A 24,894-nucleotide genomic window follows, 5' to 3' on the forward strand; every position below is an offset into this window, starting at 1 on the left:
ATACAGTGTTGTGGTGGCATGATGCGAAGTGCTGTGCCCAAAGCCCCAGGAAGTCCCCCGGCCTGATGCAATGGAGACCTCCCAGCAAGCTACTGCAGTGTGGAATCGAAATACTCTGTGGTGCAAGCGTTCCTGTAGAAAGCCTGCAATGGTCTCCAGTGTGGTGCAGTGTGAGGAGGCTCTGTCCTTGAGATCCAGGAAAATCCCTCCTCCCAGTGCAACCCTGGCATCCAGCAGATGCTACAGTAGAGAAGAAAGCTGCAAAGAGGCAAATGCAGGACGGAGTCCCAGAACAGTGGGCCATGCAGAGGCAGAACACACAGAAACTCAGGAAAGCCCACACAGCCACTGCAACACAGAATCACTGCAGGCCTGCAGGGCAGAGCTGAGATGAAATACAGGGCAGAGATGCTGGGTCCAGGAACCCAAGACTGTGCACATCCCGAGCAGGCCAGAGCCGTGGTGCAGTGCTCTTGTGCAGTACAGGGCACTGATATGGCCCACTGCAAACATGCTGTGGGGAGGGCTGCAGATGTCTTCCTGGAGCCCTGGTGGGGAGGGAGCCCAGCCTCTTGGAAAACTCTGTGCCTATGGGTCTGTGAGATGGGGGCCAAGCCTCCTTGGCCCTGTGGGTCTCTACCTGCCTTGACCCCCCACTCTCCAACATCTTCTATCCCAGTGACTCTCCAAGGGTACAGGATGAAGCCACTGCCACCCATGGGGCAGGCAGTCCAGAACCAATCACACTGTCCAGGTATTTACATGTGACCAGGACCCCAGTGTGTTGGCAGGCAAACAATGAACTCAGATTTTACTGAAAAGCTTTTGGACAATTAAAGCACTATCCCTGTAGGGAAGACTGGAAGACCTACTGGATTAGACCCTGACACAAAATGTGGATCAAAGGGAAGGAGGATGTGAGAAGAGAGTCACTCCCTCCCCCAGCTCCCCACCACCAGCACCTCTTCCCAGGCGTGGACTTCATCAGAAAACAAACTTTTCTGAGCATACCAGAGGCCTGCACATCCTCACACACATACTTGAGAATAGTTAACACTTACATGGTGCTTACAATGTACCAGGACCTGTTCTACACTGAATATATATAAATTTAAAACACAACCTCACAACAGCCCCATGTAATATGTTCTGTTACCATCTTATTTCCCAAATGCTATATGGCCCAGAGAGGTCAGTATATGCCCAAGTGTCACACAGCTAGAGTAGTGGAACCAGGATAAGAACCTGGTCCCTGAGCCCATATCCAAATTACCACCTTTAGGCACAAGCACATATGCACAACCATGCACATAAACACACACATTTTGAGTAACATACTTCCCACTGTCAGCTGAGTCACCTATCCTGTCCTGATAGGCTCTGACACCTCTCAGTCGTCACTTCTTATCCCAGCTGTGCCCCAACCCTCATGTTCCCAACACCACCTCTCCCTCACTGCCAGTTGTCCCATTCCTCAGATATATCTTTATCACCAGCTACTTCCCAGTCTGCAGTTGTCCCCAATCCCCAGCTGTCACCACAGCCTCAGCTGAAATCTTGCCCATCAGATACTGCCAATAACACTCCTTCCAGCCATCTTCATTCCAATCCTTCTCCCAACTTCTGCTCACAAGCCCCCTAAACCTCAGCAATGCCTCCCCCCAGCTACTACCTGTTTTCCATCCCTCAGGTTCACAGTTAGATCCTAGGGTCTATACCTTGGCCATCTGCTCAAGACCTCCTGAGTCACATAACAGTAGCATCTTCTGAGCTGGCCACCTCAAGTTCCCCTGTCATTCTGTAGGCAATGCAGTCCCTGGCTGCAGGCCACACAAAGAAGCATCTCAGCACACCAGTGACTGCCCTCTGGATCCCTGGGACCACCCCAATCTCCTATGAGCCCAGGGGCTTACCCCCAAGCAAAACTCAGTGGGAACCTGCAATGCACCTACAAAGGGGACCACAGAAGACAAAGACCTCACCCAGCCCAGTGGAGAAAGGAAACAGAAAACAAGAGTAGCAGATGGTCACACAAGCATTAAGGAAGACCTGACCCATTGTCCCAGTCTGATCAACTGCCCTGGAAGGACTGAGAAGCTTCGCTGAGCAAGTAACAGTGGAGCTAGACTTGGGGGATGGCAAGAGAGAGGTGTCAAAGAGTGTGACAGGTCTTAGATCCTCTATCCTAAAGCGGATGGGTGAGGGGAGGTGGATCAGTGAGGAGAGGACAGGCTGTTTCTAAGAGAAAAGGCTGATCATGCAGGGTTCTGCCATTTGCCATATTAGGGTTTAGGTTTGGCCCTGGGTTCTGGGGAGCCCTGGGGAAGGGAGTGGTGGCCCTCCACTTTGCCTTAGAACGGACATTCTGGTTACAGAGTGATAGAGGGACTACAGCAATCATCTGAGCAAGAAATAATGGGGCTGGGAGGCAGGGGACACGAAGTGAACAAAACCTTTCCCAAGGGCAGCTGAGTGATTGTCTGTCCACCAGTTTCTCTCCCTGGGGAGCCCAGCTGCTGCCCTGCCCCTACCTCCTAGACCAACAAAATCCCTAGAACTTGCTGTGAGGACGGGAACAGCCTCTACTTACACTGACCAGTAGGACAACAGCCACCAACAACATGTAACTCTTGAGGACATAAGATCTGGTTAGTGCAATTGAGGGATTCAATTTTTATTAATTTTATCTAACTTAAATGTAAGAGACACATGTGATTAAAAGGCTACTGTTCTAAAGAGCACATAGAAACCACGTCTATCACTGTAGAAAGTGCCACTAGTTAAAACAGGTCTGGACAGACAGCTGGGGAGCCAAAGAACTTGGACACACTGGACTACAGATCAGAGCTGCTGTGCTGTCCTCTACCACACCACACCCAGACACAGACACACCGCCCACCCAGACATCTGTATGCCCATTCCAGGAACCACAGCAATTTTCCTCTCCCCACTCCAAACACAGATCCTGCCACAGCAGGGTAACCAGAGGCTAGATGCCCTGACAGCCACACAAAGGCGTGTGCTCCCGTCCTCAGTGCCTCAATCTCTCTCTCTCTCTCTCTCTCTCTCTCTCACACACACACACCCTCTGTCTGCCCAGAGACCAGAGTCAAATCAGCATGCACACACCTCGATTAGCCTCCCCCAACTCCACCTGCAAGGATCACCACAGGACTTAGCTCTTCCCCTTCCCTCCAGGTGTGGCCCCACCATAAGATCTAGGACTAAGGATGAGGGAAGCTGTGCAACTAAGGGCCCTGCCTCCCTTCTCCCTCCCTTCTTCCTCCTTTGCCTCCTCTTTACCCCTCTTCCCTCCTCCCTCTTCACCAGACAGACAAGCTCAGGCTCAAACTGACAGTTGGGACTCGATGCCTCACCAACGGCCCAGGCCTCATCACAAAGGGCTGAGAGTGGGGACTGGAGAGGCCCAGCCAGCTGCTGGGGGCCAGGCAAGGGCAGGGGAGGCAGTTCAGAGAATCTGGGGGAGGGGCTACCTATAGGAAACCTGCTCCCTTAGGTCTCTGCCAGGGACCTAACCTCCTGAATTCATGGCTCCCAGATGACACTTTTGACTTGGCCTTTTCACAACAGAACCCCATCCCCCAGCAGAATTTTCCAGATTCTTGGAGGGAAAACTTATTCCTTTAATCTCTACCTACAATGGAGTCAGTGCTCCCCCGTCTGGCATCTCCAGCTCTGAACTTGACCCACCTGACTTCATTCATTCTTTCATGCCCCGAACTTTTAGTTAGACTAGGTGTGTTGGGTGGGGTGCCTTGTGCTTGGCACTAAAGATTTGGAAATGCCCCGTCTCAGTCCTCACAGAATCCATATCCTGGTAAGGGAGATGGGACTAATAAATTGTAATTACAATGCTGTTTAAAAATCCAATCAACCCCACCCTCCCCTTCCTGGGCTAGGACAGAGAACAGCCAAGGAAGGCTTCAGGGAGGAGGTTGCAGAGATCCACCTGTGAAGAGGTGGTCATTAGAGAGTCTTGGGAAGAAAGCACAGAGGGCAGTGGGTATTCGGGTGCTATTGGTGAGTGAGTCAGGCTGTTCAGATTACAGGATCACAAAACAAGACTGGGCTGAACAGACAGGAGCATGGGACAAGATCAAGAGGAAAGACTTAACCCCGAAGCCAATGGGAAGCTTGCAAAGGGTTTTAAACCAAGGTTTAAATCATGCATTTTAGGAAGATCCCTGGCACAGTGGAGGGAAGGGCCTGGAGCATTCCTACAGGTGAGATATGACTAAAGATGGAGAGAGAGGGACAGAGGGAGAGACCTGAGAGGGCATAGGGATAGGATGGATCCAATGCAGGGTGGGTAGATTGAAGGAGAAGGGGGTTGAGAGGAGGAAGGGGGGACATGGCACCCCCTGCTACTCTAGCTGACCCAGCTCTGCGTGAGAAGGCCACCCCACAAGCCCAGCTTGGCTGGGCAAAGCACGGAAGGATGGTGGCATGCCTCCAGAAAGTAGAGTGCTGCCCTGTACAGAGCTGGGCAGGAGGCAGCCAAGGAGCTCATCACCCTACCCTGACCCTGTTACCCTGCTCCCCACTTCCTGCCAAGCTCCCCTTCCCTAGCCCAAGGGCAATCAGGGCTGTCCTGACAAGTCCTGATTGCCCAACCTGAAACCACTGGGCACTGCTACCTCATTTCTGCTGTGCACAACTCCAGAGACCAAAAGAACAGAATGAGCCAGGCACAGTGGAATAAATTACTGCTGGGTTTGCACAGCTGAGACATCATACATCATGCCCCACACACACACTCCGGAGGCAGATGGGGGGGGAGCTGGGACTCTATGCAATTTGGGGGCAGGGGCTACCACCTCTCTTTTGCCAAGGGCTTCTGAATTAGGCTGTAATAGTAATTGCTACAAGGGTGCCAGGAACTTAGAAGTGACATGTCCAAGGTCACACTGGCAGCAAGTGGCAGAGGCAGAACTTGAACACAAATTCCCTGGCTTCATATCACAGCCTCTAGGGCTTTGTAACAAACCTCAAACCCATCTTTATTCTCTGTTCCTCCCAGATGGAGCCTCACTTTACAGTCTACCAAGTACCACACACCATCATCATTAAGGCCCTGAGGCAGATGAGGAAACTGAGGATCAAGAATGGGAGTAACTGCTCTAGGTCTCACTTCAAACCTGGGTTCTTGACAGTCCCCATGAAGCAAGAATTCGGGCACCTGCGTTTTCCGAAAGGAGGTGATGGTGATAGGGATGGGGGTGAGTGAACATAGGGTACCCTATAGGTTTGATCCCGAAGAGTTGGGGGCAGGATAGGGAGGTAGGTCACCTTGGCCTGAACCTGGAGCGGGGAGCCAGTGGCAGGGGACACCCAGAGCACAGGTAACTCCGGACTCAGACACCCAAGCAAGGGCGGGATGAACTCTATCCCCGGGAGGGCCGCTGTCTGCGGCAGGCTGCCAGGAGTCTCTCCGGGGGGCCGACGCGTGTCTGAGCTCTGATCCCGCCCCGGGCGTCTTCCGGTTACTCTATGTCGGGCAACAAAGCCGGAGAGGGGAAAGCCCGCGGGAGAGCGTCCGCACAACGCGGCTGAAGGAGGCCACGGCCTGCGGCCCTGGACTGGGGGAGTGGGACATGCACACACAAACACACCCTGGTTCCATATACACGATCCACCGCACTCCGGCCCGCGCATGGACACACAAACAGGCTCTGGATACACACATTCAGACACGCGATCACACACATCCCCCAAAAGCTACACCAGTGAGTGCGCGATCACACCGCAGGGCGAGCGCGGAGACACGCGTATGCACTCACACATACGCACACCGCGGGCCGGGCCAGCCCGAGGCAGCACAAAGTTGCCGAGCCGACGGAGGCCGAGGGAGCGTCCCGGGGGACCCGGGCGTTTCCAGCGCTTCCTACGAGCTACCGCGGGGTCGCTGTCCCGCGACCGTGAGCCAGGCCTGACCCGGCCCCGACGCCGCAGCCCGGCCGGGACCGCCCGCCCCGCTCCCCTCCGCGCGCAGCCCCCGCGGCCCGGCGCCGCCTCGGATCAGCCTCCCGCCCGCGCCCGCAGAACTTGCGAAACAACAAACAGCCCGACATGTCGGAGTCCGCGGCGGCGGACGGCGTATCCCCTTCCCTCCCTCCCTTCCGAATCGCAGGCCCAAGCCGCTGAGGGGCGCCGCCGCGACAACTTGTTCCGGCCGGGAGCATCACGCACACACACACGCACACCGCCGTCCCCTTGGGCCCCGGGCACACTCGGCCACGGCCCAGGCGCGCGCCGCCCTCGCAGCATTCCTGGACACGCAGCCAAGCGCTCACCGACACGCTCCCAACACGCATCCTCTTCCACTTGGCCTTCCCTCGGACCCACACGGCCCCGGCGGCGCGCACCACACACCCCAGACACTTCCACACGTTCACACCGCGCCCACGGCTCACGGACACACACGTTCCGGACCCATTCCCACGCCTGCACACGTACACGGATCTCACAAGCACACACCACACACGCGTTCCCGGCTCCGCACTCGGGCAGGAGCCACAGAGCTCTCCCCAGCCACACGCATAAAACACACACACACACACACACACACACCCCATTCTCGAACACACAACAAACAGTACTCCTGGCTCCGGCATACCAAATGCAAACAAATGCAACATATTAGCAGACACAACTCCAGCCACAAAACCAAACTCAGATGCACACACAGCAGACACACAACCTACTCAGCCGCATAAGCACTGTGCACTGGCAGACACACAAGACACTCAGCGCACGTCCAGTGTCTCGATGCACACAACATTCACCCCAGCATACTCGCAGACACAACACACAGAACTACGAACACACAACATTCGCAGTCACCCAACACCCCGAGCACACAATCACACACCCCGCACTCAGACACACACGGGGAGCGCGCTCGTAACGCGCGGAGACCCCACATTCACACTTTCTTCCGAGCTACGCCACGGGCCCGGGAGCTCGCGGGGCAAAGCTCGGTCGGAGCGCCGCGCGCTTACCTGCCGGAGTCTCGGTCTCCGGCGCGCAGAGCTGGAAGGTGAGCGCCAGGACTAGCGCCTGAGCGCGGGCCATGACCCGGGCGCCACCGCCTGCCCCAGGGCCCGGCGCGGGAGGCGCCGCCGCCGGAGCCCGAGCCTAGCCCGAGGCGAGCTAGAGCCGGAGCGGAGCAGCTCGGCGCGGAGCGGGACTGGCGCCGAGTCCAGAGCGGGAGCCCGAGCAAGCGGGGCGCTGACGTCAGGCCTGGCCGCGAGTTCTGCGGTCTTGCGGCGCCTCCTGGTGGCGGCCGCGCATGCTGCTGCGGGGTCTCCAGCCCGCCGCCCCGGCTCGCCCCTCCCCCACTCCTGCACTGTGCCTGAAAGTCCGGCGGCCGGGCCTGGAAGCCCACTGGCCTCGTTGCACGTACTGGACACTAACATTCTTAGGCAAGCCTGGTGGTCACGCTTGACCCCCACATAGCGCTCTCACGGACAGTGACCTAAGGCCTCTGTTCTATAGGATATTTGAATTCCCTTCCCTGGCTTCCAGGAATGCACGTTCATGCCTACCTCCAAGGACCCGGCTCCTCAGCTACCAAGAGAGGCCATTGGGCACTTCGAAGAGCTCCCTCTCCATGGACTTGAACTCCACCTCCCTCACTAACCTTACCCATCCTACTCTACCCTCTGACTACACAGATTTAAGTATATGTGGGCTCTGCCCAAATGACCTGCAAACTAGTTGCCCATAACTACGTAAGACCAGGCACCGGCTGTGTGCTTTCGCACTTGGACTACCTTCATTTTCACCACAACCCCATTACCCATATGCCACCACGTCCCCATTACACACTTGAGGAAATTGAGGTACAGAGACTTTGCCAAGGGTATACATTTATTTGAGGTCGCACCAAGATTTGAATCAAGGTATCTAGTTTGAATTAAATAAGAGCTAAGATCTGCCTGAAAATCATTCATTTCACAAATACTGATTGTTTTACTAGCTACTGATTTGTCAACAATTACAAGCTGGATGTGTGGTGCACACCTGGAACCCAGCACTGGGAGGATCTCAAGTTTGAGATCACCTGGTCTCAAATGAGACAAGGAAGGAAGGAAAGAAGGAAGGAGGGAGAGAGGGGGGGAGGGGAGGGGAGGGAGGGGTGAGGGAGGAAAGAACTGTAGTTTATGGTGGAGATACAAAACAGACTAAAAACAATAGCAAATTCTCTGGCATACACCTGTTATTCCTGTCTCATACACCAGAGAATTCAATGAGAGGAAAGAGGATTGTTACAGTTCTAAATAGAGCACCTGATATTTGCTGGATTCATTTTTTTGTCTCTATCTTTAGGATATGAGCTCCCCTAAGGAAGGACTTGTCCTGTATCCTAATCAATGCCTGGTGTCTGGCATGTAGTTGGTGCTCAAAAAACATTAACTGGATAAGTAATAAAGAATAAATGTAGACATGGTCCTTGCCTTCATGAAGCTTGCATTCTAGTGAGGAAGACCAACAGCAAATGTAAATAAATACATAAATACATAAGTACAATCTGAGATACAAATGTTCAAGGAGATGAAGTGTTAGGATAAGGAGTATGGGGGAGGGGTGCCCACTTTAGATAAGGTGATCCAAGAGGGCTTTGCTGGAGAAGTGACATGGTGCCATGTGAAATGAGACCTCAAGTATAAGAAGGGGCCAGCCTGGTGAAAATCAGTGGGGAGGAACATTGCAGCCAGAAGGGACAGCCTATGCAGAAAGTTTAATAGGTCTGAGGAGTGGCAATGAGGCCAGGACAGCTGGGAAGGAGTGGGTGGGGAGGAGAGGTCAGCAGGGCCTGCAGGTCATGCCAGAAACTATGGGAAAGGAAGAGGCTTGGGGCTCAACCCTAAAAGCAATGGAAGCCATTTAAGCCCTAAGCAGAGCTTAGGGGTAATGAGTTCTGATTTGTGATTTTTTTTTTTTTTTGTCCCCAAAGCAGCTAGTGGACAGTGACATTGGTCAGAACCTAGGAGTTCTTAGTTTACATAGACCCTCCCTGTCCCCTGCCTCCTCTCTCTACTGGTTCATACTGAGGTTGGTACACCCAGAAGCTGCTCTAGGGCTAGAGGGGGCAAAGCTGAGCATTCCTGGGCTCTGTGAGCCCTAATGAGCTCCAGGCTGAGGAGCTCCAGGCTTCTTCTCTGAAGAAGTCAAAGACAGAGCAAGCAAGAACCAGAGGCAGAAAGTTAAACACAGTCACAGGGAAACAGGCAGAGCCAGGAAAGCATGATAGGCAAGAAATGGAGAGAGATACTGGAGCAAAGAAGAGACAGGACCACCCAAAAAAGCAGAGAAAACTGGTGACCTGGAGAAACAATCAAGGATGCCATTTGCAGAGGACTCGAGAGAAAGCTTCATGACAGGAGTCAGCATTTGATCTCATTTTATGGGTGAGACTTAGAGAGCATAAGGTACTTGCCTAAGGTCACACAGTGAGTACAAGGTGGGCCTGAGACTTGAACCCAGATCTGAATGGTTCCTTTTTTTTTTTCGGTACTGGGGTTTGAACTCAGGGTCTACACCTTGAGCCACTACACCAGCCTTTTTTTTGTGTTGGGTTTTTTCAAGATAGGGTCTCCTGAACTATTTGTCCAGGCTGGCTTCGAACCACAGTCCTCCTGATCTCTGTTTCCTGAGTAGCTAGGGTTACAGGTGTAAGCCACTGGAACCTAGCCTCTGCTTTACTTTTAAAGGACCACAACTTCTATAATCCTTGAGAAGAAGAAAGGAAGAAGGAGAGTCCTGGCCTGGAGTGACCGGCCCAAATCTAGGGAGATGGAGATGATACCATAGACAGTACCAGATCATGAGGAAATTCAACTACCTGCAACTCATGGAATATTTATGATGCCTCGCCTGGGCCAGGCCCCATATTGAGTGCTGGCGTCATGGAGATGAACCAAACAAGGCCCCACTTTTCCCTGGGGCACATAAATAACTCTGAGACGATTGTTCTACAGGCCCTAACACTGACCCAGAGAATACACAAAGGCACAGGTGTTAACCCAATAAAATGGTATCTGGTCTGGCGCCAGTGGTTCATGCCTGTAATCCTAACTTCTCAGGAGGCATAGATCAGGAGGATTGTGGTTTGAGTCCACCAGGCAAAAAGCAAGACCCCTATCTCAAAAAACACACACACAAAAAAAGGGTTATCAGAGTGGCCCAAGAGGTAGACTGCCTGCCTGGCAAGCATGAGGCCCTGAGTTTAAAAAAAAAAAAGGTATCTGAACCTGGAGTTTCACAGGTAGGTAAGACAGGGAAGGAGTAAGACAAGGAAGGGCTGGCAAAAGTGGTTACCAGTGCAGCTGGATCATAGGCAATGCAAAATGCAACAGTAAAAGATAATGCTGGAAAGACAGAGTGGGCATCAAAGTTCAAGGCTAGGACCACTGAACTTGAACCCCTCAATCAGTGGCTCTCAAACTGTGACCCTGAGGGAACCCACACACCCTAGACTAAAAGTGAGGGGTACAGGGCTGCAGAGGGAAACAAAGTCCAGGTCCAAGAAGGAAGACTGATTCTGCAGGCTTCCTGGCTGGGCTGCCCAGAGATTGAGAGGAGCCAATATGGCAGAGATAATAATGTTAACAGCTCAATGTCACCTAGGGAGTCTTACATCAGAGGATTGTTTTGTATCTCCTGGAACATGTATGTCTGTGTGTCACTATGAAAACAAGTGTATGCACACTTTGTGTGTGTGTGTGTGTGTGTGTGTGTGTGTGCACGCACTCTCACTCACAACTGTGGGACCAGGTCTTTTCCCCACTGCAGGACACCGATTTTCTCTAACAATAAATATAACCACTTATTGAGTATATACTATGAGCCAGGCCTTAGTATAAGTTTTTACATGTGATATTTCTCATTTAATCTTCACAATAACCCCCAAGTGATTCCACATGCCAAGCATTGTGCTAAATGTAACAGCTCACTTGATTCTCATCACAACCTTGAAACTGATAATGATCAATCCCTCAATTTGGCTTTTTTCTTTCAATCCTGGACATTGAACTTAGGACCTCACACATGCTAGGCAAGCTCTAGTCCCTTGATTTTAACCATAAGGAAATGGAGATACAGAGAAGCCAAAAGACTAGTCCAAAATCAAATAGCTGGAAAATGGCAGAGCCATGACTCAAAGCCAGATTTTCCTGAGTCTAGTTCCCACAGTCTTAATCATGGTACTCTGCTGTGCTCTCTTCGTGAGAGGAAAGCCTTGGATGGCAAGCTCCAGATCAACAGGATCCAGAGAAAGGAACTCTTCCTTATCCTTCACTCAAGCTCTCTCAAAGCCTGTTCGCTGGGCCACCTGCACCCTCATATTCTTGGGAGCTTGTAAGGATGTATACTCCTGGATCTCTCCCCAAGATTATAATTCAGTAGGTCTGAAATGGGACCTCAAATGATTACTAGGCACTCCAACAACACCTCCTCCAAGAGCTCCCGCCCCAGCTCCAGACTACCTCTCTTCTTCAGACTTACAGCAGTGCACTCGCAGGCACTAACGTGCCACTGGGGGGTTGGTTACATTCATATCTTCTCTCCACCAAAAGTAAGACCTAGCAGCTTTACTAGGCTATACCTTTTTACAAAGAATTTCCCGTTTCCCACTTAATTCCTCTCCACACTGTAAGCATTTTGAAAGGGTCCCTTCTTCTGATTCTTCTCTGATGTCTGAACACACTTAATTAAGGTCTTTACAATATGTTCTCCTGTTTATGGTAATAATCTTCTCTTGTTTCATCCAATCTGCACAAAGATCTGAAAGAAGACATATTATCTCTATTGTGCTGATGAGAAAACAGACTTGTAGTTTCATTCACTTGCCCAAGCTAAAATGTGGCAGGGCTAGGATCTGAACCTAAGTCTTCCAACTCTGAGACCAGTACTACTGTTTCCATATCAGTTTAGGTCTGCTCTACTCAGTGCAGGAAAGCAAGCTTTGCCTCCCTGAGCTGGTCTAGATAGCAGAGTAACAGGAATTAAATAATACCTTAAAAAGTGGGAGGAGGGGGGAACTCAAGTGGTAGAACTCAAGCATGAGGACCTGGGTTCAATCCCCTCTTCAGGAAGAGAAGGGAAAAGAGGCAAGGGAGGGAAGGAAAGAAGGAAGGGAGGGAGGGAGGGAGGGAGAAGAGGCTTGGCACAGTGAACGCTAAATAAATAGTGGGAAGGGGAAACTGAGGCCAGGGGAGGGTAAATGGCTTCCCCAAACACCAAAACCGCAAGCTGTAAACACAGCTTGAGAAGTTTTAGATCAGTCCCAGACTTTCCTTGCTGAAAAAGCTGCTTTGACGGGTTGGGAAGCTCTGCAACTGTCCCAGATCCCTGCATTTCCCACCCTCGGTCGCCAACTTTGGCCCCCACCTCATCCCCGAGATACTACCTCCAGGCGCCACCACATGGAAGGAGACGGTACTTTAAATGGGCCCAGGGGCGGGGCGAGACGGGGGCGGGGCAATGCGTGGGGGCGGAGCGAGGCGATGCGCGGCGCGGGCGCAGGGAGATGACGTATCGTAGCGCGTCAGGTTCTGTTGCTGACAGCAGCATGTGGGTCTGCGGCGCGCTGTGGGGGACGCGAGCCCCGGCGCGATTTCAACCGCGGCTCCTAGCAGTTTGGCGCCGTCACGGTCGTGCTGCCTCCTACTCCGCATCCGCTGAGCACCCCCGGGTCCGGGCGCTGGTCTATGGGAACCATGGGGATCCAGCCAAGGTCGTCGAGTAAGAGACGGTGCCAAAACCGGGGAGGGGGCTGGGTCCCTGAAAGGGTTTAGGGTAGGCTGAGGATTGGAAAGGGCGGGACAGGGTCCAAGGAAGGGGGAAGAATAGCAAGGTCCAAACTTAAGCCCAAGGTGCGTTTTATAGCTGAGAAAGCCTGTGCTTGGAGGTAGCTGGAGACCCGAGATGCAGTTAATAAAAGTAAAGGCTGACGTTTATTGATCTAAATGATCGTTTGTCTAAATGGATATTCCCATTTAATTGTCACACCACGTTTCGAGATAGTTACTGGATTTATTCCCATTTTGCAATGAGAAAACTGAGGCATAGGATGAAATCACTTGCCCAGAGTCACACTCAGTCAATTAAGTGACAGAGTCAGAATCTGAACATATATCTGACTGCCTGACCTACATAAGCTCCTGCCTTCTTATTTTTTTAGAGGGGGTTTTGGAATACTTTTACATCCATTTGGGTCTTCACTTCTCATTTAAAAAGATAATAGATTATTGTTTCCATTTTACAGAGTGCAAGGGAATTGTTCGAAATTATCCAGCTAATAAGTGATTGGAACAGGGGCAGGCAGGAATCCATGGCTTCTCCTATCTCATGTGAGTTCCTCTCCACTGCACCATATATGTGCACCTTGGCCTAGTTAAAACTGTTTTATAATCCCAGCACTAGGAAGGCAGAGGCAGGAGGATGGAGAGCTCAAAGCCACCCTGGGCTACATAGGGAGTCACTGTCTCAAATAAATAGGGGGTGGGAGGAAGCTGTTGGAGTGGCTCAAGCGCATGCCTAGCAAGCTCCAAGCCCTGAGTTCAAACTCCAGTACCACCAAAAAAAAAAATCAGTGCACCTTTTATCAAGTTCTACCATGGTGATGAGGAAGGGTGGGAGGTTAAACAGTTGAATACAGTGACCTCAGACTGATTCCCTCCTCTTGGAGAGCCAGGGAAGCTGGAACAAACTGGTCTGTCTGCAGGAGCCACTTAGGGAAAAAATATTGGCTTCTCTTGTCTCCTTGTGTAGAGCCTTAGACCTTTCCCTGAAGTTCCAAATGTGACACTTCTGCAAAGTGTATGTTCAACCTTATCTTCACAACTCCTTCACCTGTGGTACTTTCAGAAAGTATTTCCATGCCCCACCCCTGAAACACTTAGTAGGTCTGAGAGGGCTTGAAGCATGTGTGTTTTTTAAAGCCCAGACAGACATCTTGGAGAACCACTGCCTGTGGATAGTTGATCAGGCAAGCAGTAATTCTCCCTGTGTCCAGGAAAGGTACCTTTCCCTTCTGACCCAGATTCAGGCAACTATTTGTTCAAGAATGGGGTGAGGCCAGAGACTGGGATTCTCTTTGTAGTCAGGTCTTAAGTTTATGGTAACTACAGAGACAAAGAATCAGGTATCCTTTACACATCCCAGTGACTGAGTACCTAGATGTCTGGGTCAGGTTACACCAGGAGGGTCATGGAACTACCCAGAGTCCAAACAGGGCATTCCCCAAATTGATGTGGTTTGTGATGTCTGGATGTGGAGGAGAGAGAAAGAGGAAAGGTAAGGATGGAACTGCTGATCTGCATGAAGTCAGACTAGACATGAGGATTATAAACACTCTAGAAATTTCAGAGGTCCCCATGGCCATGGCCCCTTAACAGAGTTCTGGATTCTCTTATATGAGAGTTCCCAGAAACCTCCAGGTCCTTCTCTCTTCCCACCGCCCCCCCGCCCCCGCTCCCCGACAGTCCTCTCAGAACATTGCCATTCTCTGAATGGAAAGAGCACTCATTTGTTGTATACCCACTATGTAGCAAGCATCTCCACATGTTATGAAGTTTAAATATCACAGCAGGACTGGGTTGTAGGTCAGTGGTAGAGCATTTATCTAGAATGCAGGAGGGCATTGGTTGTCCTCAGCACTGCACACACACATACACACAAAGCCACAGTAATCTAGTTTGGGCATTATCATCCCCATTTTACAGATAAAGAAACCAAGGCTCAAGAAGATTAAAAGGTTCTTGCCCAAGGTCATACAACTCAGATGCCTCTTGCCTCATTAAAGTCTGGATAGAAACCTAGGCCTGAAGAAACAATCATCTCAATCATGAAGAAACAAGAAACAGGTTTTTAGAGAGTGAGGCAGAGGATAAAATTAGGAATAGTGGTCACATGTTTCTGTTCTTTATAAGGAGGGCATCCCTACCCTGGGGAAGACAGAAGTACTAGTCTCTGTCTCCTCCATTTCAGATCCTGAAGCCACCCTAAAGCAGCATCATGATCATGGCTGTCTCAGCTGCCTGCTGCATGTACAAGATGAAACTAAGCTGGAAAACCCTTGAACATTTACCCCTTCTGTCTTAAGCCAGAGGGAATTTGGGGGACCACAGGCTGTATAGATAGTGCATTCTTATTGTAAGGCACAGTTAATTTTCAAGGGATTTCTTCTTTTTACATTTGATAATCAGTGTTTAAAACCATAACACTGGAAAGGTAACTTGGCTTTTAAACTAGAATTATAGTACTTTGGAAAAAAAATTAGCATGTTGGTTTGGTGTTCTGTTATGGGCTCTTTTTCATAGTCATGAGTGAAAGAAGTGGGCATAGAACTTATTAATATAGTAAGCCAGCGTTTTTGAGGGCCTACTAAGTGTTGGGCACTGAGAATGCAGAGACAGATAATTTGTGATCTTTGCCCTTGGTGTGCCCCCACCCCATCTAATCCATGGTGTTGGTCATCATAGCCCAACATGGTAAATATATGATGGGATCTGTGTCAGAGTGCAATAAGCACCCAGAAGAGGGGTACCTTGAGGAGGTCAGAGAATGCTTTCTCTAATGACAAGTCTGAGTCCTACAGGAGATCAGGTGAACCATATATGTGGAGAGAAAATGTGGACATGTTCCAAACAGAAGAACCTGCATATGCAGAAGCCCAGAGGGAAAAGGAAACATGGTGTGTCTGACCAACTAATGTTTGTTGAGTGTCTACTGTGCACTCAATACGTAATCCTGTTGAACTGGATCAGAGGGAACTAGCCAGAGCTCACAGGATTCATACTCCCAACAGATTCTACATCCTGGAACGCTCACATGTTACCTTCCAATCTGCACTTCACACTAGGCTGTGGAGCTCAGACCCAAGCCCTCCTACCCCAGTTTCCTCATTTTTGCTTGCATGCCTCCAAGGAATTGCACAATAGGCTGGAATTTTTCCCCCTTTCCAGAGCCTCTGGGAAGAGGAATGCTGTCACTCAGTGCAATTCCCAGTCACTATTCCTGTCCAGTCTCATTAGCAGCTCCTGCAGCTCTCTGGTATGCTTCCTGGCCTTTCCCACCCTGGGTGAGGTTGGAGGGGTTCTCATTTTAGAGGCAGATAAACAATTGTGACCCAAGACCAGACTATTCAGAATGGAACAAGAGCACTGGCCTGAGTTCCAGTCCTACCTGTGCCACTAATTATTAGAGCAAGGAAAGCACTCAATCTCCATTCTCTTCAGTTACTCTTTGTGAAATAAAGGAATTGACCAAGGTCAGCAGTAGTAAATTCTGAGATGCATGCTATCCCCCACACCCAATCCTGTCTTTTGTGCCAAAAACAGACCTTCATGGTTCCTTTTCTATATCCCTCAAAATCTTTTTACCCCATTCTCCTCAAACAGCACTCTTTCCTGCCAAGACACTGTGCCTTGAATTAATCAGTTTTCAGTCACTTTAACAAAATACCTGAGACAAACTTATATAAAGAGAAAAGGGTTATTTTTGACTTACAGCTTTTGGAGGTCCTAGTCCATGACCAAGTGGCACCATTGCTGTCTTGGGTTTTGGGGTTTGTTTAGTTTTTTTGTTTTTTTTGTTTTTTTTTTTTGGGTGGTACTGGTGTTTGAACTCAGGGCCTCGCACTTGCTAGGCAGAAGCTTTACCACTTGAGCTACTTCACCAGCCCATATCATTGCTTTTTGTCCTGTAATGAGGCAGTACATGTTTAGGACATGTAGCAAAACTGCTCACTTCATCAAGAGTTAGCAAAACAGAGAGGAAAAGACTGGAGCACACATCCCCAATGACACAAAGACCTCCTACTAGTCTCCACATCTCAAAGATTTCACCACCTTTAAGTAGTGCCACCCTGAGAACCAAAATCTTTAACACATGGACTTTTGAGGGACATTTAAGATCTGAACTATAGCAGACATCCTTTGCAACATAATACTGCAGCCATGGAAACTATAAGGCATGAATCCTCTCCAATCATCCAGCTCTGAGAAGCAGGTGCTGGACCTGCTCACCAGTGGTTACTCCAGCTACTTGGAGGCTGAGGCAGGAGGATCGCTTGGGCCCCCAGGAATGTAAGTACAGTCTGGACAACATAGTAAAACTCTATCTCAAATGAATAAATAGTTTTTTTAAAAGTTGTGCTAAAGGGCCAAGGTCAGTCATAAATGGAAGGAGGGCATAATCAATTTGAGACAGGGAAGCTAGAAGAGGTCCAGGTGGTGTGCCTGACACTGAGTGACATGAAGAGAGCAGGGCTCAGAAAAGGAGTTCTCCCTGAGTAAATTCCTCACCAGCTGAGGCCACCAACCTTCCTGCTAGGGGCAAAAACTCAAGCTGTGAGTTGAGAAACTGAATTCCCTCACCATCACCCAGTTGTGGCCTGCTTAGTAACTATTAGTAAAATCCTAGAACAAGGCACCCAGCACACCATGCAGTCCATAAAGTTGCAGGGGGCAGCTTGGCCGTGGGAGCTATAGACTAGGGAGAGCCACAAAAGGTGTTAGTTACCTTCACCCATTGCCCTATGATGAGATACAAACTCCTGAGCAGATGAGCATCTCTAGCCAGTGACACCCTCTTCCTGCCTGTCCTTGCTCAAAATAATATGGACTGGTTTGAGTTGATAGAGTGGAATATGAAAGATAAGTACAAATGATTTCTAATTAAATGTGGATGGAGGAAAGATATCTTAGCAGAGCTGGCCAGTGCCCACCTTACACAGCAAATATAACTGAGCCAGTCCTGGGGACTGGCCTCTTTTTCCCCTTCTCAAAAGGCTCTTTCTTCTGCCTGCTTTTGTCTCCCTTGTATTTCATATGGTGTCACAGGTGTACAGGCTCGGCCTCAAAGGAGCCATTGTGACCTTATCCGGTCTGGGATCTGTCTATTGAAGACAGTGGTATCCCCCCCGAGTTGCATGGCGCCAAACACTCACAGGGAAGAATGTGAACCGTACTGGGGAGGTGACTTCCAATGTAGCCAGGCTGTGTTTGGTGCCTATTTGCACTATATAAGCATGCCACTGCTTCTTTTGGTAAGTTATAAAAACAAACAAAAAAAGGAACAGGAAAGAAATTGCTATTATTGCATGAGAAGTCCAACTCCTGGAATTGAGGCTCTCCTCCCCACCCCCCATGTTCCTTCCTGTCTGGCAGAGTGGTATCCTTGACGACACTGCTAGAACTGTCTGCAGTAACAGCAGCGTCTGTGGTATTGATGGCATTCCGAGGGGCAGGCTGGGGCTGGTCTCCTGGGGAGATACAGCTGGACTAACACACCTTGCCCCAGGCATGCAGCATGTGTCAGGCTTGCCCCTTCCACCATCTACTTGTATTTGCAGCTTCCTCTTGCCATGGCCTAGACCGTCATTCCTGGTTGGACCCTTCCCATACACCTTCTCCCCACTTCTGTGCATATCAGCTTCATTAAGCAGCTAGGTTCCACAGAAGGCAAACAAGAACCAGGAACAATCTGTAGCCCAATGTATCATTCTCTAACTGCTGTTTGGGGACAAGGTGATCTGTGAAAATGGTGTTCACAGCCTGAATTAAGTCTGGGAAACTTGGTTACACCAAGCCATTTGGGTTTCTTGACTCAAGGATTTTTCAGGGCCTTTGTGACACTAACTTGCAGTCTGACTCTTACAAAGGGGATTGATTACTAGGCAGTATTTCCCAAATGTATTGGATCCCAGGGAATACCTAACAATGTCTCCCAAGAGAACTCTTCAAACAGCTTAGTGGATGCTGGCACAGCGTTCAGTGGTCTGAGCTTCAGAGTCTAGCTTAAGAGCAAGACTTGCCACTTTCTCTTAAATACATTATTTAGTTTCTCTGGGCCTCAATTTCCTGCTTTTTAAATTGGTGTGATCATAGCCTAAACACAAGTGTTAGGAGGACTAAGTAACATTCTGTGTGTAAAACCACAAGTGTTGTGCCTGGAGCTCAGAACACTGTCAGCATTAGTTGTCATTTCATTGTCCAGCCAAATGGCCCAGAATACTGTCTCTAGGCTCCACCTACACTCAGCTGACTTGCATCTGTTTACATCTGCTATCCATCTTGTATGTTGCCTGCCTCATACTTCAAACAAAACACCTTCGTGCCCACTCCAAATCTACACTTCCTCTCTATCTTCACATTCAGGAGTCTCAGCCAGAAGTCTGGGAGTCATCAAAGATTTTTTGCTACCTCCCCCCACATAGGGTTGGTCACCAGGTGACATTAATGTCATATATTTAAGAAATTCCAAGGCTGGCCATCGTGGTACACTCCTGTCATCCCAGCACTTGGGAGGCTGAGGCATGTGGATTGCAAGTTCAAGGCCACTTTGGGCTACATTCAAAAAATTTTTTTAAAAAGATTCCAGGCCAGACGAATTGCTCATGCCTGTAATCTTAGCTACTCAGGAGTCAGAGATTGAGAGGATCAATGTTCGAGGTCAGCTTAAGCAAAAAGTTTGCGAGACCCCATCTCAACCAATGGCTGAGTTGTGGTGGCATGCACCTATCACTCAGCTACACAGGGAAGCACAAACAGGATCATGGTCCAGGCCTGCCTGACATAAAGTGAGACCCTGTCTCAAAAATAACCAAAGCAAAAACGGCTGGCAGTATGGCTCAACTGATAGACCACCTGCCTAACAAGCACAAGGCCCTGAGTTCAACCCCAATGCCACCAAAAAAAAAAAGATTCCAGGTTATTGAGTCCTTTCCATGCCCACGGCTCCAATCCAGACCACACTTGTTGCTGGCCTACTGAATAAACTCCTCTATATCCTTCAAGCCTCAACTAAGGTATCACTTCTTTAAAAGAACCTTTCTTCCTTGGCCAGGTTTGATGCTCAGTGGGCTGAAACACCATCAGAAAGAACTCTGGCATTTTGACTTGTGGGTTCCCATACCATCAAGTTCCTGGGCAGGTGATTTTAAAGTATCCATCTTTAGATCCCTTGGCCCAGTGCCTGGCACTGGGACTGTCAATAAACTCTTGCTGAATTAATTTATTTAAATCTTACAAAATTTCCTTTCAGTTCTCAGTGGTGCTTTTCAGAGGTACAGTTCCCTAATGGTCCCCAAGATTTCCTTGGAGGTTCCTCCTACTGGTAGAAGCTGTCATTTCTTCAGCCACTCCTGTGTGTCAGGGACTGTGGCCAATGCTTTATGCATTGGCTCTTTAACCCAGTGAGCTGGTTCTAGAGGTATCCCATCCCACAGAGGTGTCTGAGGCTTACCCAGTTGCTTGTGCAAACTCAGGACCACCTGTGTTCTTCCAAGTCCATGCTGTACTCCCCCCATGCACTTAAGCCATTCTCAACCCGAGCCTGCATTCTCATCTCCACCATGGTGACCTAGATTTTTAAAAAGTGCAGTCTTATTGAACATTTGATTTGTATGCCTAGACTAAACACTCTTACGGATGATCTCCATTTTTATTTGAGCCCATCCTTTGGGGATGTTTTTCTAAACAGCTAGAACCAGGGAGAACAAGTGCAAATAGCTGAGACTCTGTGATTGGAGCCCCTCCCCTGCTTCCCTAAGTGACTGGCACTTTGATACCACTGGAGAGAAAAGTTTGGTGCCAAACATTTGCTACATCCTGAGGTAAAACTAAAGGTTCTCTGCCCTCTGAGAGCTCAGAGCCTTAACAGGAAGACAGTGGGCGTGCACACACATACACACATATATTCTGACCACAAAATCAGGTGGTAAGTAAGAAGGGCACTGGATGCAGAATCTAAAGGACCTGAATCCAAATAAATCCCTATTTGCTATTCCAGAATGCAGAAAGCTCTGAAAATTGGCAGTCTTTTTCATAACTCATGGGAGGCAAAACCAAGGTCTTTATTTATCTCACTCAGCAGTGAATATTCATTCTCTTTGTTGCAGAAACTTCTGATGAAGGTGCTGCCAGCCCCCTGGGGTGCAGATAACACATGGTCTGAACTCTGAAGTAAATCTGCCCCCCCACACCTGCAAGAGTTTTGGATGTAGGATCATTAACTTATGTCTTGGCTTGATCAATTAAAAAAAAAAAAAGTACAGAAAGACTTTGTAAACTAAAAAATAATAAACTCATGGTGTAGCCACCCCTGCTGTGGAAGGGGAGCACTGAGCCAGTTATTGTTTTTCAGGGCCAGCAAGATGTCAAAAGCCGCCATAGGAGAAATAAAGTTCAAGCTGGGTCTTGAAGGATGAATTGAATTTCTCACTTTATGGAGAAGCTGTGAAAACAAAATTCTTAGCTGAGGGAGGTTTTGCAGGAAATGTACAGGAAAAAAAATGTTTTAAGCAGCTGGAGCTCATGGACTTTGTCAGCTTACAGAAAAAGTCTGATTATCTGTCAAAATGCAGGAGAGAAACAGTAGGGATGATACAAAGGGGCAGCTACTCCAAGATCTGTTTGCTCTGGGCAGGTTTTTTGTTTAAGAGGCAGACTTAATAGACATGTTTGCAGAGAAATGTCACTGAGGCCTCCACTGGGGAGGCCGTGGCGCCTGCTGACCCTCTCCCCATCAGGCAGGTGCAATAAAGGTCAGCCCACATGCCAGTCCAGACCAAGGCTCATTTCACTCCCTTTTGCTTGGTCTAGGGTTGGCCCCTTACCAGGTGGCTTCGAAAACATCAGACTGCCAGGTTCAAATCAGATCAGCGACCTCCTACTGTGTGTGGCCTTGAGCTAGTTATTTACCTCTTCTGTGCCTTTGTTCCTCAGTGTAAAAGCAGAAGAGTATGATCGTAATCCTGTGGAAGCTGCCATGTAAGGCAGGGTGCCTGACGGATGCAGTTCTTACTATGACGAGGACTCCTCTCCTCTTGCGATGTATGTAAATACATCAGTCCTTACTGCTTACCTTTTATTCTTTCTGCCCCGAGCATCCACTCCTCCCTAGTTAACCACTTTCTGTAGTTTTCTATTTTTGTTTCTTGCTGCTGTTTCTTAGTCATGGTGAGATATGGCCTTTCTTATTTTGGTCCTGACAGTACAGGGATTCCCAGCGTGGGCTCCCCAGATCCTCGGGGGTTCTTGTAGGCAGTCAGGGGTCTCCCAGACTCTGTCAAGATGCTGATGCCAAGCAATGCAAATCAGAGCACCAGCTGTGGAGCTGGAGAACCCTGCCACTCAGTCACCTAAGCCTGTGGATGTTCCAGGATCTCAAGGAGCCTTGTTCCCGACTAGCTACATGGGACTATTAATACCTTCCTCACAGAAAGGTTACATCTTAAATTAGATCATGTATTTAAAGTCCTTTGCACAGGACCTGGTATATAAGAAATGCCTCATAAGTACCTGCCTCCATTATTACTAATATAAAACATTTCTTAAAAATCATACTTTTACCCCAAGATCCAGCCTTATGTGTAATTAAAAGGTAGGATTTCGACAGGATGTGGGTGGATTACCTCAGCTTAATGCAGTCATACTGTGGCCTCATGCTAAGAAACTCTGGTTGAGAGTTTTGGTAAGTAAAAATGAGGGAATTTATTACTGAGTAAATATATTTGGTCAGAGAGAAGCATTGCAAAACTGAAGTCTTGGAATATGGAGAAAGAAAAGGAGTCTCTGGTCATTAAAAAGTCACAGCAACTCACTGGCCTAGTACACTGGTATTTATTGTATGATTGGCAAGTTTCTTTTTTGAAAAACAAATTTTTAGGGTTTTTGGTTGGTTTTGGTGGTGCTGGAATTTTAACTCAGGGCCTTGCACTTGCTGGGCAGGCACTCTATCACTTGAGCTATGATGTTTCCAGCCCCAGGCCAAGCTTTTTATTGTTTGAAATGGAATCTCACTAATTTTTTGTCTATGCTGTCCTTGAATCTCAATCCTCCCAACTTCCCAAGTAGCTGAATTACAGGGGTGAGCCACTATGCCCAGCTAAATTTTTTTCTTTGGTGGAACAAGGACTTAAACTCAGGGCTTCACTCTTGCAAAGTGGGTGGCTCTACCACTTGGGCCACACCTCTGGTACATTTAACTCTGGTTATTTTGGAGATGGGATCTCCACTGGCCTAGATCTATGAACCTCCCAATCTCAGCCTCCCAAGTAGCTAGAATTACAGGCATGAGCCACCAGCGCCGGTAAACAACTTTTTTTTTTTTAATGATAAAAAGTAACATGGACATTGTCACTTGGCCTCCCTCAGAATCCCTCTGGTAGGTTTACCCACTAGGCAAAGCTTCAGTGGGATCAGGATACTGGTGCCATGATTTAGAGGGCCCACCATAAGCAAAGGGCTTAGCAGACTTAAAATGGGAGAGGCTGTTGGAAGCAATCAAGCCCAAATCCCCATCTCCACCACACCCCACCCCATCCCACAAATGGGGAAGCAGAAGCCTATCACAGAGAATAAGTTGCCTGTGGTGCCCCAACATCCTGACTTTGTACCTAAGACCTCCAGCTCCACCCAGCATCTTTTTGGACAGACCAGGATCCCTACCCAGAAGGGACATCACTCCAGGGCTGAGTTTCGGTTACCAGGGAGTTCTTTCCACATCTGTAGTCCATCTCTCTGTTTCCTCACTCTCTGCAACTAAGGCCAGCATCCCTCTTCCTGCTGTGTGTTAGGGCCAACAAAACAACAAATAGGTGAAGGTCAAGAGCACTGGCCCAGGGATTGCCTACACTGGCTTTGAAACTCAAGGTGCCTATTGGGAAGAACTACTTGGGGTGTCCTCATCTGGAGGTGCTGGTTCAGTACATCAGAGCTAGGGCCCGAGAATCCATGCTGGAAAGTCCACCACATGATTCTTACAGCCAAGCAAGTTTTGGGAAACCCAACACTGGGCCAGATCGCAGAGGTTTTCCCTAACTGGCTTCTGTCTCCAAGTGGGCACTGGGACCGAGAGGCCACTAGGGATGGTCCATGTGCAGTTTGAGTCAGCCCAAGCCCCATGTGTCTCCTTACAGCAACTCTCCTTTCCAGCAGAGCTGAATTCCTGGCATACATGGCAGTGCAGACATGTTGACCTACTTTGGGAAGATGATTTGAGCCGAAGATGCCCAGTCTGGCCTCGCTGACATTAATGTCTCTCTTTGGCTTTGTGCTTAGACTGAAGAACCTGGCGCTGGCTGCCATGGGAGGATCAGATGTCCGTGTGAGGATGCTGGCAGCTCCTATCAATCCATCTGACATAAATATGATCCAAGGTAACCTTGGTTTCTGGAGCTTATGTTAACTGGCTTTTTCGCTCAGCTGCTACCTCGTTTCTGTTCCCCCTCAGGTGTGGTGGGTGTGAAATTCCTGTGATTAGCAGTAACTATTCACCAGAGAAGCTATCTGCACAGGGTCATCCCTCTATGGCCTCCCTTCTCGAGACCCCAGCTTTGTAAGAGTTGGGAAGACTGCAGTGGGAGATAAACCAACCCCTGTGAAGAGCCTGTGAACTTGGTGGCCTCCTTTCTTACATTACTTCATCCTCATGGTAACCTTGAATGCTTAAGAATACTTTCCCCCAGACAGATGAGGAAGCTGAGACTCAGAGTTTGGTTAGATAGACAGCTTGTCAGAGGCAGAGTTCAATCAGGCTCAGGTCTTACTGACTCCAAAGTCAGTTCCCTCTCACTGCCCAGGCCTGGCTGGATGACTTTCTATGCTCCTCTCTCTCAGGAAACTACGGCCTCCTTCCCAAGCTGCCTGCTGTTGGAGGGAACGAAGGCGTTGGACAGGTGGTAGCAGTAGGCAGCAGTGTGACTGGGTTGAAGCCAGGAGACTGGGTGATACCAGCAAATGCTGGTTTGGGTGAGTTTCCCCAGGCATCAGCAGCCTTTTCATTCTTCCAGATGTTGGACATTCCTGCTTATTGATTTAGTGTAACTAAGTTGTGCTGGATTTATTATTAGGTTAATAGGCC

The 24,894-nt window shown here is 49.2% G+C and overlaps 2 protein-coding genes across 13 annotated transcripts in view; one reads left to right on the forward strand and one right to left on the reverse strand.

Moving 5' to 3' along the window:
- Positions 1-24,894, reverse strand: part of Ptpru (protein tyrosine phosphatase receptor type U) — a 117,555-nt gene that overhangs the window by 67,255 nt on the left and 25,406 nt on the right. For 6 of the 9 annotated variants that reach the window (XM_074080759.1, XM_074080756.1, XM_074080755.1 and 3 more), the window contains exon 1: positions 7,023-7,213. The exons of 1 other annotated variant lie outside the window; for it this stretch is intronic. In XM_074080759.1, the coding sequence (XP_073936860.1) occupies positions 7,023-7,095 (73 nt within the window). In that variant the 5' untranslated portion in view covers positions 7,096-7,213. Of the gene's footprint in view, positions 1-7,022; positions 7,214-24,894 lie in introns of those variants that run through there. 2 more of the 9 variants (XM_074080758.1, XM_020158491.2) reach the window with 1 other exon arrangement.
- The window catches only part of Mecr (mitochondrial trans-2-enoyl-CoA reductase), a 34,528-nt gene continuing 22,195 nt past the window's right edge, over positions 12,562-24,894 (forward strand). For 3 of the 4 annotated variants that reach the window (XM_020158501.2, XM_074080762.1, XM_074080763.1), the window contains exons 1-3: positions 12,562-12,768; positions 24,093-24,190; positions 24,651-24,782. In XM_020158501.2, coding sequence (XP_020014090.2) covers positions 12,596-12,768; positions 24,093-24,190; positions 24,651-24,782 — 403 coding nt within the window. In that variant the 5' untranslated portion in view covers positions 12,562-12,595. Of the gene's footprint in view, positions 12,769-21,799; positions 21,864-24,092; positions 24,191-24,650; positions 24,783-24,894 lie in introns of those variants that run through there. The other variant, XM_074080765.1, reaches the window with a different exon arrangement.

Source organism: Castor canadensis, chromosome 7 (assembly GCF_047511655.1).
Source record: "Castor canadensis chromosome 7, mCasCan1.hap1v2, whole genome shotgun sequence".
Lineage (NCBI taxonomy): Eukaryota > Metazoa > Chordata > Mammalia > Rodentia > Castoridae > Castor > Castor canadensis.